The sequence below is a fragment of the Diceros bicornis genome, chromosome 2 (assembly GCF_020826845.1).
Source record: "Diceros bicornis minor isolate mBicDic1 chromosome 2, mDicBic1.mat.cur, whole genome shotgun sequence".
NCBI lineage: Eukaryota > Metazoa > Chordata > Mammalia > Perissodactyla > Rhinocerotidae > Diceros > Diceros bicornis.
Genome location: NC_080741.1, coordinates 40,318,178 through 40,331,322, shown reverse-complemented (window position 1 = coordinate 40,331,322; position 13,145 = coordinate 40,318,178). Strand labels below are relative to the sequence as shown.

The 13,145-nt window shown below is 34.9% G+C and overlaps 1 protein-coding gene across 4 annotated transcripts in view; it reads right to left on the bottom strand.

Moving 5' to 3' along the window:
• The window catches only part of GOLGA4 (golgin A4), a 116,986-nt gene that overhangs the window by 12,499 nt on the left and 91,342 nt on the right, over positions 1-13,145 (bottom strand). For all 4 annotated transcript variants that reach the window (XM_058554982.1, XM_058554991.1, XM_058555004.1 and 1 more), the window contains one exon: positions 2,674-2,777. In XM_058554982.1, coding sequence (XP_058410965.1) covers positions 2,674-2,777 — 104 coding nt within the window. The remainder of the gene's footprint in view (positions 1-2,673; positions 2,778-13,145) is intronic.

Sequence of the window (13,145 nt, the reverse complement as noted above, 5' to 3'; positions counted from 1 at the left end):
AGCAACAACTGCAGATGGTGATCAAATCACAAAGGCCACAATATACTCTGGCTCATTCTAAAACCACAACCTGGTCTCCATTTCAAATTCTTTGTTAATGTATAGAAATTGGACAAATCAGCAAAAGATATGTCTAAAAACAGCTCTGATCTTGTCAACCCCTGCTCAAAAATTTTCAGGGCTACCCCCAATACCTACAGGTAAAACTCTGAAAACATTCCAGGCCCTCCACACTCTGTGCAGCCCCAAGCAGAGTCACTTCCACCTCACAGATCCAGTGTTTTAGCTGGACCAGACTACTTGTCATTCCAAAACCCATACTCAGTTTTCTGCCTTGGACCTTCTGTCTGGGCTTTCCCTCCTGTCTGAGCTCATCTATCAAAATCTAAGCTTCCCTTTAAAGCCCTGTATACACACTTGCTTCTCCATGATGTCCTCCTTGACTCTCCCACTAGTAAATATGAGGACTGTGCCTCTCTTAACAGCCATTACTACGTTCTGCATTACATTATGCTTAACTGAGAAGAGCTCCACTTTCCTACTACATGGTAAACTCCTTAAAGCTAGCGATGGTGTCAAATTTCAAAGCCCTACCCATCATGGTGATAAACAAAGGGCCACACGTAGTAAGTGCTCAATAAATATGCAGTAAATTAAACTGAATATCTGCTACCAATTTTCAATACTTAAAATGTGAGAGCAGAATGATAGACTACTCTTCATTTTTAGTAACCAGAAAAGTACACTGAATGCTGAAGATAAAGACCAGAGAGAGCACTCCTCAACATGGATTCCAGTCAAGTATTAGATGGGGCTGCCTAGGCCTCCAGGACATCCCTTTTAGCAGTCTCCCAAGTCATACCCTAAAATTAACTGCAGAGCCCTGAAAGCACAAGCTTAGACCTGGCTGAACTGACACCGTCCCAGAACGCATGTTACACTTGTTCTGGGTCTTCCCTCAGAAGGATTCAAACTCTGTAGAGATCTCATCCCACATACGTTCGCAACCTCCAGAAGAAACAGATTGAGACAGTCAATTTCTTCATTTCACAGATCAAGAAAAGGTTAAATAATTTATTTAGCAAGAACACTGGGATCACAGCTTTAGATTCACAAATGAACCAAAGTAGCTCAAGTTCTGAAAGGCTTTTTTTAAAGAAATGCCTTCCCCCCTTCCCTGCAATAACAAGGTATCTTTAAACTATCTACTCTATCTCAAATACTGGTTGCTATTCAACAGACATAATAAGAAAAAGATGTATTTCATTAGCTTTGTTTTAAAAAGATAAGGAGAAAATTAGATTTAGCTATCCTTTGAATTTAAAAAAAGTCCTTAAGAAAAAAAGACACTGAATTAACTGTGAATTAGTATATCCCTCCTGTGATACATATTCAGTATCACCTTGGATATTACTTTAATTTGAAACTATTTGATACAATGAAATGAGATTTCTATAGATATCAAGGATTCAAATGACTTCTACCCCTGTAACTCCTGGTGCTTAGTTGAATCTACAATCCATAAATTCATAATATTCTTTTAAGAGATTTTCTGGGCCAGCCCCGTAACTTAGCGGTTAAGTGCACACACTGCGCTGCTGGCGGCCCAGGTTCGGATCCCAGGCGCGCAGCGATGCACCGCTTCTCCGGCCATGCTGAGGCCGTGTCCCACATACAGCAACTAGAAGGATGTGCAGCTATGACATACAACTACCTACTGGGGCTTTGTGGGGAAAAAAAAATAAATAAATAAATAAAATTAAAGAGATTTTCTTATGCTCTTACTTTTTAGGTTTTAAATATATTTGCCAAATCAATCCCTGAACTGGCTTCGCACCCTATGACTCAGTAACCCCCACAGACCCATAAGTTAAAACACTGATTGTTTCTAAGAAAAGAAAACTTATTACCCCATTCTCAGCCAAGGTATACAGACAACGTAGAAGTTTATGAAAGTGAAAAGTTGAAACAATGTCAGAAACAGAAATTGCTTTAAATGAAAAATTTTGTTTGAGGAAAGGCTCATGAATTTCCCTAAATGCATTCAATTTAATTAAGACATATTTACCAAATGTCCAATATAAGGTTCTTTTAAAAACACTGCAAAGGATACAAATAAGAATAAGACAAGAATCTATACTCAAGTAACTTACAATAAATTTAACATTCTAGAAAACAAATTAGCCAAGCATTATTACTTACATGTGTGGTAATTTTTAATGATCAATATTCCGTATGTAAAGAAATAATTTTATTACAGTGATTAAAGTAAAATATTTCTAAATATCCCTAAGTAGTCATTCTTAATTACGACCATTTCCAATACTATCCACGTTTTCCTAAAGTCTCCATGAAAATGAAATATATCCACCTAACTTTAAGATCTTTAGTCAAAAATAAAAATAGCCACATACTTCACTAAGTATTAAGTTAATAAAATTATAATTTTTAGTATTTACCCTCATCCAACAGTACTTTTTAAATTAACATTTTATAAGTGTAACAAATACAAGCAAGGTCTGCTAATTCACTTTTGTAAACTAAGAGCAATAACACAATTACCTCTTGCCTACTATTAGCATGTATAGTCTGCTAATAGTAAACACATGGCATCAATATGTGTATTCCTTTTAAATTAAGTCACATGCCTAATCACCAGAAAATGATTTATACCTTAGTCTCACGACCCATCATATACTCAAAAAGCACTTTTCGCAAATACTCAAACTCGGTAGGTTCTCCAAAGAGCGAGACATCAGTATGGTACAAACTGCCACCTGTCAAATAAAAAAAAAGATCAAATTGTAAAGACAAAACTAGATAAACTACCTATTACTTAGAAAATAGACAAACCGAAAAACAATCAAAGGAACAAACAGAGGCATCACTCTTGTATTAATCATATCGTACTATATGGTATTGTATTGTATATACACTAAGCATACCAATTGGTCTTTTCCTTGGAAGAGAAAACAAGAACTATTATAGCAATTTTATTTCTCACATCTTTTTCTCCTCCTCCTCCTCCTTCTTCTGGCATGACAATTTTAAAAGACTTCTTAAGGAACACAAAGATTCCTTAAAACTTGTATTTCTCTTCTAAACATCATGTGGCTGGCTTCATATATTCCACAATGAATAAAATTAACAATCATTTTTATTTTATTAAGAATTCAGTTTCTCAGAATATAGTTTTTCTAGTATTCCAAATCTAAAAGCAATTACATTTAAATCAAATTATCAAAACTATTTTGAAACACAGGATAGATAAAATAACGTCAAAATGCATGAAATATTAATGTCATTACAGTGGTTTTCAAATATTTTGATTCAACATCTTAAAAAGACTGCCATAAAAAGTTATAGTTCATCTGTTAATCAAGCTCCATTTCAATCTAAAATAAACACAGTTCAAGTATATGAAGTCACATTATGACAAACTTTGATCTGAATAAATTCATATTTATGTATTATGTAAAGTCTATACTTACATCCACTTCCAATATAGTATGGTAAACTAGGTAATCTGAAAAGCCCTCTGCTACCAAGAAACATCTGAATGTTGCATAAAACATGCTAAGATCATAGGAAATGCCCACAGGGGTAGAGGAACAGAGGAAAATGAAACCACAGAAGTACTGGGAAGCCAGATGGGAAACTGAGGATGCCTGGGGGGTAAAAGCCCATACTGAGAATTTCTGGCAAGAAACCAGAGACTAGGCTTTGGGCCCCTACAAAGTAGGAGAGCAAAAACACAGACTCTGATATAAAGCAGAGCAACTGCCTACCTGAAAGGGAACTTATTAGGAAACCTGTCTCTGCCTCTGCTCCAAGTGGAAAGAAACCCAAAGGTTCCTCTGAGAATGTGTGATGATAGATCTACTCTTAGGGTCCAGGGTACAAAGTTACAATACTCTTTCAGGCAAGGAATTCTAAAGCTAAGAAAATAAACTCGTTGAAGGCTGGTTATGCCCCTGGAATGTAATAGAAGCAAAAACATTTTTTTTTCCCAGAGAGAAAGAGAAAGAGAGAAAGAAATATTTAAAAGAAAGGTTAAGAGATAGAGTATAAAAGAAGAAGATCTAATAGTATGAGAATCAGAAAATAGAATAAAGGAAAGGAAATATTTGAAGAGATAATCGCTAAGAATTTTTTAGAACTAATGAAAAATTGGAATCCACAAATACAGACAGTACAATATATACCAAATAGAATGAGCAAAAAGGAATCCATAGCTAGATATACCATAGTGAAATTACAGAACACCAATGAAGAAAATATCTTAAAAGCAACCAGAGAGAAATACAGATTACTAACTGAGGAAAGATTATTAGCAAGATGCCCAACAGATGTCACAGCAACAACAAAATCCAGAAAACAATGGAGTAATAATTTTCAAGCACTAAGAAAAAAATCACTCTCAATCTAGAATTCTGTACCTAACAAAATTGACTTTTAAGAATGAAAGACTTCCAATTTTGGCCATGCTAGAATAATCTGAAATTCAAGTCCTACAAGACAGACACACAAAACAATCTATTCTGGGTAGAATAAAGATTTAAATATGATAAGCAAAACTTGGAACTCTGAGAAGAGACTATAGGAGGATAGTTTTATAACCTTGGAGAAGGTAAGACAAAAGGCACAAAAACAATAACCATAAAGGATTTTCTTTATGGTAACATTCTACAACATTAATATTAAAAATGTTTTTTAAATGTCTGCTCATTCATTCACTCAATGACTCATCTAACAAATATTTATCACATGACCAGCCATTTCACTCCTAGATATTTACTCAAGAGAAATGAAAAGACATATTTACATAAAGACTTCCACATGAATGTTCGTAGCAGCTGTAGTCCATAGCAGCTCAAAACTAGAAACAGGCTAAACGTCCATTAACTGTGACAGGATAAGAAATCTGTGGTTCATCATACAATGAAATATATGCAGCAATAAAAAGGAATAAACTTCAAATATATATAGCAAAACAGACGTGTCTTAAAAGCATTATGATAAGTGAGAGAATACAAAAGATACAGATACAAAAGACTGATTCCATTAAGTAAAATTCTGGAAAAGACAAAACTACAAGGGAGGAAAATCAGATTAGTCATTGCCAGGGGCTAGAGTTAGGAAATGACCACAAAAGAGCACAAGATAACTTTTTTGGGGTGATAGAAATATTCTCTATTTTTATTTTGTTGGTGGTTACATTATTGCATACATTTGTCAAATCTCTTTACGCTGTACATCTAAAAGCAGATGAATATTTCTATGTGTAAATTATACCTTGATAACCCTGAATTTTTTAAAACTTGAGTAAATAAAAAAATCACACTTGCAACAGGATAATACAAGGAGGCTTCTATTATAAGAGCTATGAACAATACATGAGCCTCTAAATGCAATCGTTGAAAGTAGCCTTTTATTGTAACTTTACATTTCTTTTGATTTATAATTTAAATCACCATTTATTTAGTCAAAACAAACAAATGAAACCTCATGAGGTATCACTTAAAAAGATGAGACCGGCAAAATCTTGAAAGTCATATAATACCAAGCATTGGTGACTATGTGGAACAATGGTAACGCTTGTGTACTGCTTGCAGGAGTGTAAACTGATAGAACCACTATAGACAACAACTTGATATTACTTTGTAAAACTACATAAAGAGGAAGACAAGCATATTCTATGACACAGAAATTCAATTCCTACAGGTACACCCTAGAGAAACACTTCATCTGTACACCAGGAGTCAACGTTCAGTTATACTGTTTATAAAAGCAAAATTGAGACAATTCAAATGGCCACCAACAAGAGAATAAATAAAGTGTGATATAAAGATATAAGGTATTATTATTAAAGTCAGCATTGAAAATAGTTAAACTATAGCTTCACACATTAGAATGAATCTCAAAATCATAATACTGGGTGAAAAAGAAGGTAAGAATACATAGAATACATACAGTATGATGTCATTTCTATACAGTCCAAAAATATAAAATTAATTTTTTTAAGGAACTGTATTTATGCTATAGTATAATAACAGTGGTTACCCTTGGGAAAGAACAGAGAGATACAAGATTAAAGAGCAGCAGAACGAGCCTCATACTGGCAACGTTTTATTTTATTTTATTTTTATTTTTTGTGAGGAAGATCAGCCCTGAGCTAAGATCCGTGCTAATCCTCCTCTTTTTGCTGAGGAAGACGGGCTCTGAGCTAACATCTATTGCCAATCCTCCTCCTTTTTTTTCCCCAAAGCCCCAGTAGATAGTTGTATGTCACAGTTGCACATCCTTCTAGTTGCTGTATGTGGGTCGCGGCCTCAGCATGGCCGGAGAAGCGGTGCGTCGGTGCGCGCCCGGGGTTCCAAACCCGGGCCGCATACTGACAACGTTTTAGATGGTGGATTCATAGGTATTAACTAGTCTTCATATTTGATATTTACATTGCATATTGCATGTATTTGTATGTTTGGAATATTTTATTTTTAAAAATGTATACTTTTAGAAGACCTAATTCACTCAAACCACACTAGGCAAATATAGAGTACCAAGAACTAAATAATGATAATATACTATTTATTTTCTCTTCAAAAAATATCTACCTGTATATCATATTTAAGTGTTTCATTCCTCCAGATCAACACAAAATGCAAGAGTTTACAATGTTTTTCACTATTCAGAAAATAAGTGATTTTACTGTTTTAAACATGTAGATTACTTATTTATAGCTACTTTCCTGGAGAAGCAATTAATACTGTTTTTCAATGCATGTACCCTTTCTTGTCTTTTTCCAAATAGTGGCATATAAAAGAACTTTCTTCCTCTTCTTAAAATTCTTATTTTGAGTTTTAAGCAATTGAGAATGGAAATTAGTTATCATTCAAATAAAGATGCTTGCCAAATTGTCTACCCATGGCTTCTTATGAGTCTTTCCAAACAACTTTATCTGGGTACTAGTCAGCATTTTTAATACCATACTTCATCTGGGCCCAATTCTAAAACGTGTAACTGAAAAATCCACTTAACTACATTTAACATAATCTTAATCACATAAGTGTATCACAGATAATTTTATAGTTAAAGTAGGCTTGCTGAAGTTTTCTTCAAAAGTGTACAAGAATGTCTTTTAAAAGTACATTTAATTGAAAAATAAAAATAAAAGCCCAATTTTATATTTATAATCACATCTAAGAATAAACATAATAAAAGAGGTACACGATAACTACTCAGAAGAATAAACATTATCGACAGAAATTCAAGAAGACTTAAGTAAATGTTGAGATATCATGATTACGGGTTGGAGACTCAATACCATATAGATGCCAATTCTCTTTAATTTTTCTATAAATTCAATACAATCCTAATCAAAATCCTCCTAGGTTTGTGTGTGTGTAATTTGTAATGAGATTCTAAAATTTATATGGACATTCAAAGAGCTAAGAATAGCTAAGACATTCTTGAAAAGGAAAGTCTCTTCAATAAATGGTGTTGGGAAAACTGGACAGCCACATGCAAAAGAATGAAAGTGGACTATCTGCTATCACCATTCACAAAAATTAACTCAAAATGGATCAAAGACCTGAAGATGAGACCTGAAACTATAAAACTCATAGAAGAAAATATAGGCAACACACTATTTGACATTGGTCATAAAGGAATCTTTTCAGATGACATGCCTACCCAGACTAGGGAAACTGAAGAAAAAATAAACAAGTGGGACTTTATCAGATTAAAGAGCTTCTACAAGACAAACGAAACCAGAATCAAGATGAACGGACAACCCACCAGCTGGGAGAGAATATTTGCAAAACATACATCTGACAAGGGGTTGATCTCCATAAAGAACTCACACAACTGAACAACAAAAAAACAAACAACCCGATCAAAAAATGGGCAGAGGAAATAAACAGACACTTCTCCAAAGAAGATATACAGATGGCCAATAGGCACATGAAAAGATGTTCAACATCATTAAACATCAGGGAAACGTAAATCAAAACAACACTAAGATATCACCTCACGCCCGTTAGAATGGCTATAATCACCAAGACAAAAAACCACAAATGTTGGAGAGGATGTGGAGAAACAGGAACCCTTATACACAGCTGGTGGGAATGCAAACTGGTGCAGCCTCTATGGAAAACGGTATGGAGATTCCTCAAAGAATTAAAAATAGAGATGCCCTATGATTCAGCCATCCCACTACTGGGAATCTATCCTACGAACCTGAACTCAACAATCCAAAGAGGCTTATGGACCCCTATGTTCATTGCAGCATTATTCACTACAGCCAAGAAATGGAAGCAACCTAAGTGTCCCTCAACTGACGACTGGATCAAGAAAATGTGGTATATACATACAATGGAATACTACTCAGCCATAAAAAAAAAAGACAAAATCGTCCCATTTGCAACAACATGGATGGGCCTGGAGGGTATTATGTTAAGTGAAGTAAGCCAGAAAGAGAAAGACAAACACTGTATGATCTCACTCATATGTGGACTATAAACCAACACATGGACAGAGAAAACTGTATTGTAGTTACCAGGGGCAATGGGGGTGGGAGGTGGGCACAAGGGGTGAAGGGAGACATATATATGGTGACGGACAAACAAAAATGTACAACCCCAAATTTCACAATGTTAAAAACTATTAAAACATCAATTAAAAAAAAATAAAAATAAAATAAAGAAAGCAGGAAAGCTTCCCCAACCAAACAGCAAGGCTTTATTATGAAGTCATCTTGGTTAACAGAGTGAAGTATTAGAGCAGGAATAGACAAATTGATCAATGGAACAGACTACAGGTGCCAGAAACAGACCCTCAAAAATACAGACTATCTAAAACCGGTAAAGAAACAAAATTTATCCTGCTTTTCCTGTATGAGCTATACCTCAAGGTAACCATATAGATAATGTGGGAAAGTTTCTGTCTATAGAACTGAGTTTAGGATATGCACAAAAACGTTCACACCCTAGGACCCAGCAATTCCACTCTTAGTTGTACAGAGAAAATATTTCACATGTGTACCAAGAGACATGTACAACAATGTACAAAATAGGGTACATTCTTACAGTATGTGGTTTGCCACCACATACAAAATAGAGGAAGACTGGCACAGATGTTGGCTCAAGGCTAATCTCCCTCAAGCAAAAAAAAAGGAGGAAGATTGGCAATGGATGTTAGCTCAAGGTGAGTCTTCCTCAGCAAAAAAAAACAACAAAAAAAGAATGTACAAAATTAATAAATGGAAATGAGTAAACCACAGCTACACATAACATGGATGCATCTCAAATCTTATCTCAAGCAAAAAAACCCAACAGGTCACACAAACTTACAGGATGATTGTATTACATAAAGCTCCAAAACAAAAAAACATAAAATACTGCTTAGAAATATATATATATATATATATCTCTAGTAAATGATAAAGAATAACAAGAGAATAATTAACATAGAGAATAATTAACATAAAGTCAGTATGAGGGGAGGAATAAAGATATTAGTGTAGAGGCATACACAGGGGTTTCTGAAGAATTGGTAATGTTTTATTTCTTCTTGCATGGTGGGTGCTCATTTTACTCTTACTTTTTTTTTTTTTTTTTTTTTGCTGAGGAAGATTCGCCCTGAGCTAACACCCGCTGCCAATCTTCCTCTTTTTGGATGTGAGCCGCTGCCACAGCATGGTCACTGACAGATGAGCGGTGTAGGTCCGTGCCTGGGAACCGAACCTGGGCTGCTGAAGCGAAGCATGCCGAACTTAACCACTAGGCCGCTGGGGCTGGCCCTTATTCTTACTCTTTAAAGAGGCAGCATGGTAAGGAGATTAACGTGCATATTAAACCAGACTGCTTGGGTTGTTGTGAAGATGAGGTAAGTTGATATACAAAATGTTTTTTATAACAGTCCTTGGCACTTAGTATTACGTATCTATGTGTTAGTTATTAAATAAACTGTACATACGTGATCATTTTACAATTTAAAACTGAGAAAAAAGAAAACCATGTGTGAAATTCTCAAGTTGAAACTAATAAAAAGAATCAATACTCTTCTCTATGCACTGCTGAGCACTGATTTAGCAATTCTATGCTGAGAATCACACATGTTGACTTAGCCATGGCAAAGAATCTTTGTAGCAGGATCTTCTCTGCAATGAGCCATAGGAAACTTCCAAATCGGATTTCTCTCCTTTTTGAAGAGTGTTTTCGAAAGAATCCAAAGCAAGTCCTTGTTTAATTAAAAATTATACAATATCTTATGTTATTCCATAGCAGTAAGTAAGAGTTTTCAAAAACACAAAGGAATGCAAAACGGCTTGGATTCATGCCCTAGTGCCTCCCATGAAAAAGGAGAAAGCTTTACAAAACATTTAGCAAAATAAAACTATTCTTAATGTAGTAAGGCAGTGAAACTGAGAATGGAAAATTGTTATGAGATTATTCATAGATCATGATTATCTCAAAGGAACAACTACGTGAGGACTCAAGCTCATCTTTAAAATCCTTTTTAAGTGGCATATATTATTTTTTTGTTTTATTTTTTTTAATTTTTGTTTATTGCAGTAACATTGGTTTATAACATTGTATAAACTTCAGGTGTACATCGTTATACTTTTATTTCTAAATAGATTACATCATGTTCACCACTCAAATACCAATTACAACCCATCACCACACACATGTGCTGAATTATCCCTTTTGCCCTCCTCCCTCCCCTCTTCCCCTCTGGTAACCACCAATCCAATCTCTGTCTCTGTATGTTTGTTATTGTTATTATCTACTACTTAATGAAGGAAATCATACCGTATTTGACCTTCTCCCTCTGACTTATTTCACTTTGCATAATACCCTCAATGTCCATCCATGTTGTCACAAATGGCTGGATTTCATCGGTTCTTATGGCTGAGTAGTATTCCATTGTGTATATATACCACATCTTCTTTATCCATTCGTCCCTTGATGGGCACTTAGGTTGCTTCCAAGTCTTGGCTATTGTGAATAACGCTGCAATGAACACAGGGGTGCATGTATCTTTACGCATTGGTGTTTTCAAGTTCTTTGGATAAATACCCAGCAGTGGGATAGCTGGATCATATGGTAGTTCTATCCTTGATTTTTTGAGGAATCTCCATACTGTTTTCCATAGTGGCTGCACCAGTTTGCACTCCCACCAGCAGTGTATGAGAGTTCCCTTCTCTCCACATCCTCTCCAACACATATTGTTTCCTGTCTTGTTAATTATAGCCATTCTGACGGGCGTGAGGTGATATCTCATTGTAGTTTTGATTTGCATTTCCCTGATAGTTAATGATTTTGAACATCTTTTCATGTGTCTGTTGGCCATCTGTGTATCTTCTTTGGAGAAATGTCTGTTCCGGTCTTTTGCCCATTTTTTAATTGGGTTGTTAGTATTTTTGTTGTTGAGATGCATGAGTTCTTTATATATTTTGGAGATAAAGCCCTTATCAGATGTATGGTTTGCAAATATATTCTCCCAATTGTTAGGTTGTCTTTTCATTTTGTTGATGGTTTCCTTTGCTGTGCGGAAGCTTTTCAGTTTGATGTAGTCCCATTTGTTTATTTTTTCTATTGTTTCTCTTGCCCGGTCAGACATGGTGCTTGAAAATATGTTGCTAAGACCGATGTCGAAGAGCGTACTACCTATGTTTTCTTCTAGAAGTTTCATAGTTTCAGGTCTTACATTCAAGTCTTTAACCCATTTTGAGTTAATTTTTGTGTATGGTGTAAGGTAAGGGTCTACTTTCATTTTTTTGCACGTGGCTATCCAGTTTTCCCAACACCATTTGTTGAAGAGACTTTCTTTTTTCCATTGTATGTTCTTGGCTCCTTTGTCAAAGATTAGCTGTCCATAGATGTGTGGGTTTATTTCTGGGCTTTCGATTCTATTCCATTGATCTGTGTGTCTGTTTTTGTGCCAGTACCATGCTGTTTTGGTTACTATAGCTTTGTAGTATATTTTGAAATCAGGGAGTGTGATGCCTCCAGGTTTGTTCTTTTTTCTCAGGATTCCTTTAGCTATTCGGGGTCTTTTGTGGTTCCATATAAATTTTAGGATTCTTTGTTCTATTTCTGTGAAAAATGTTGTTGGAACTTTGATAGGGATTGCACTGAATCTACAGATTGCTTTAGGAAGTATGGACATCTTAACTATGTTAATTCTTCCAATCCAAGAGCATGGAATATCTTTCCATTTCTTTGTGTCTTCTTCAATTTCTTTCAGCAATGTTTTATAGTTTTCGGTGTACAGATCTTTCACCTCTTTGGTTAAGTTTATTCCTAGGTATTTTATTCTTTTTGTTGCAATTGAAAATTAGACTGTATTCTTAATTTCTCTTTCTGCTAGTTCGTTGTTAGTGTATGGAAATGCAACTGATTTTTGTATGTTGATTTTGTATCTTGCAACTTTACCGTATTCGTTTATTACTTCTAAAAGTTTTTTGGATGATTCTTTAGGGTTTCCTATATATAAAATCATATCATCAGCAAATAGTGACAGTTTCACTTCTTCCTTTCTAATTTGGATCCCTTTTATTTCTTTTTCTTGCCTGATTGCTCTGGTTAGGACTTCCAGTACTATGTTAAACAGGAGTGGTGACGGTGGGCATCCTTGTCTGGTTCCTGTTCTTAGAGGGATAGCTTTCAGTTTTTCACCATTGAGGATGATATTAGCTGTGGGTTTCTCATATATGGTCTTTATTATGTTGAGGTACTTTCCTTCTATACTAAGTGGCATATATTATTTTAATGAAAAGAACATTTCCAAATCATCCTTCCCCACCTTGAATATAAGAATTTTTATGAAATTATTTTCTCCTTAAATCCTGGCTTAAAATTAGTAATTACAGCATTATTGTAATAGTGAAAAACAGAAGCATCTAAAATATATAACTCTGTGTGTATATGAGTGTATGTAGTACATAACAAATGTTTGCATACATATAGAAGAGTCTGAAAAAATGCACATAAATTGTAAACAAGGTCCATCTGGAGAATGGAGAGTAAAGTGGGAACTTGCAGTTTTACTTCTACACTGCAGCATTGTTTGATCTTTTTTCTACAACAAATATGCATTAAAATTATTTTAGATTACTACCATTCTTTCCATAAAACTAG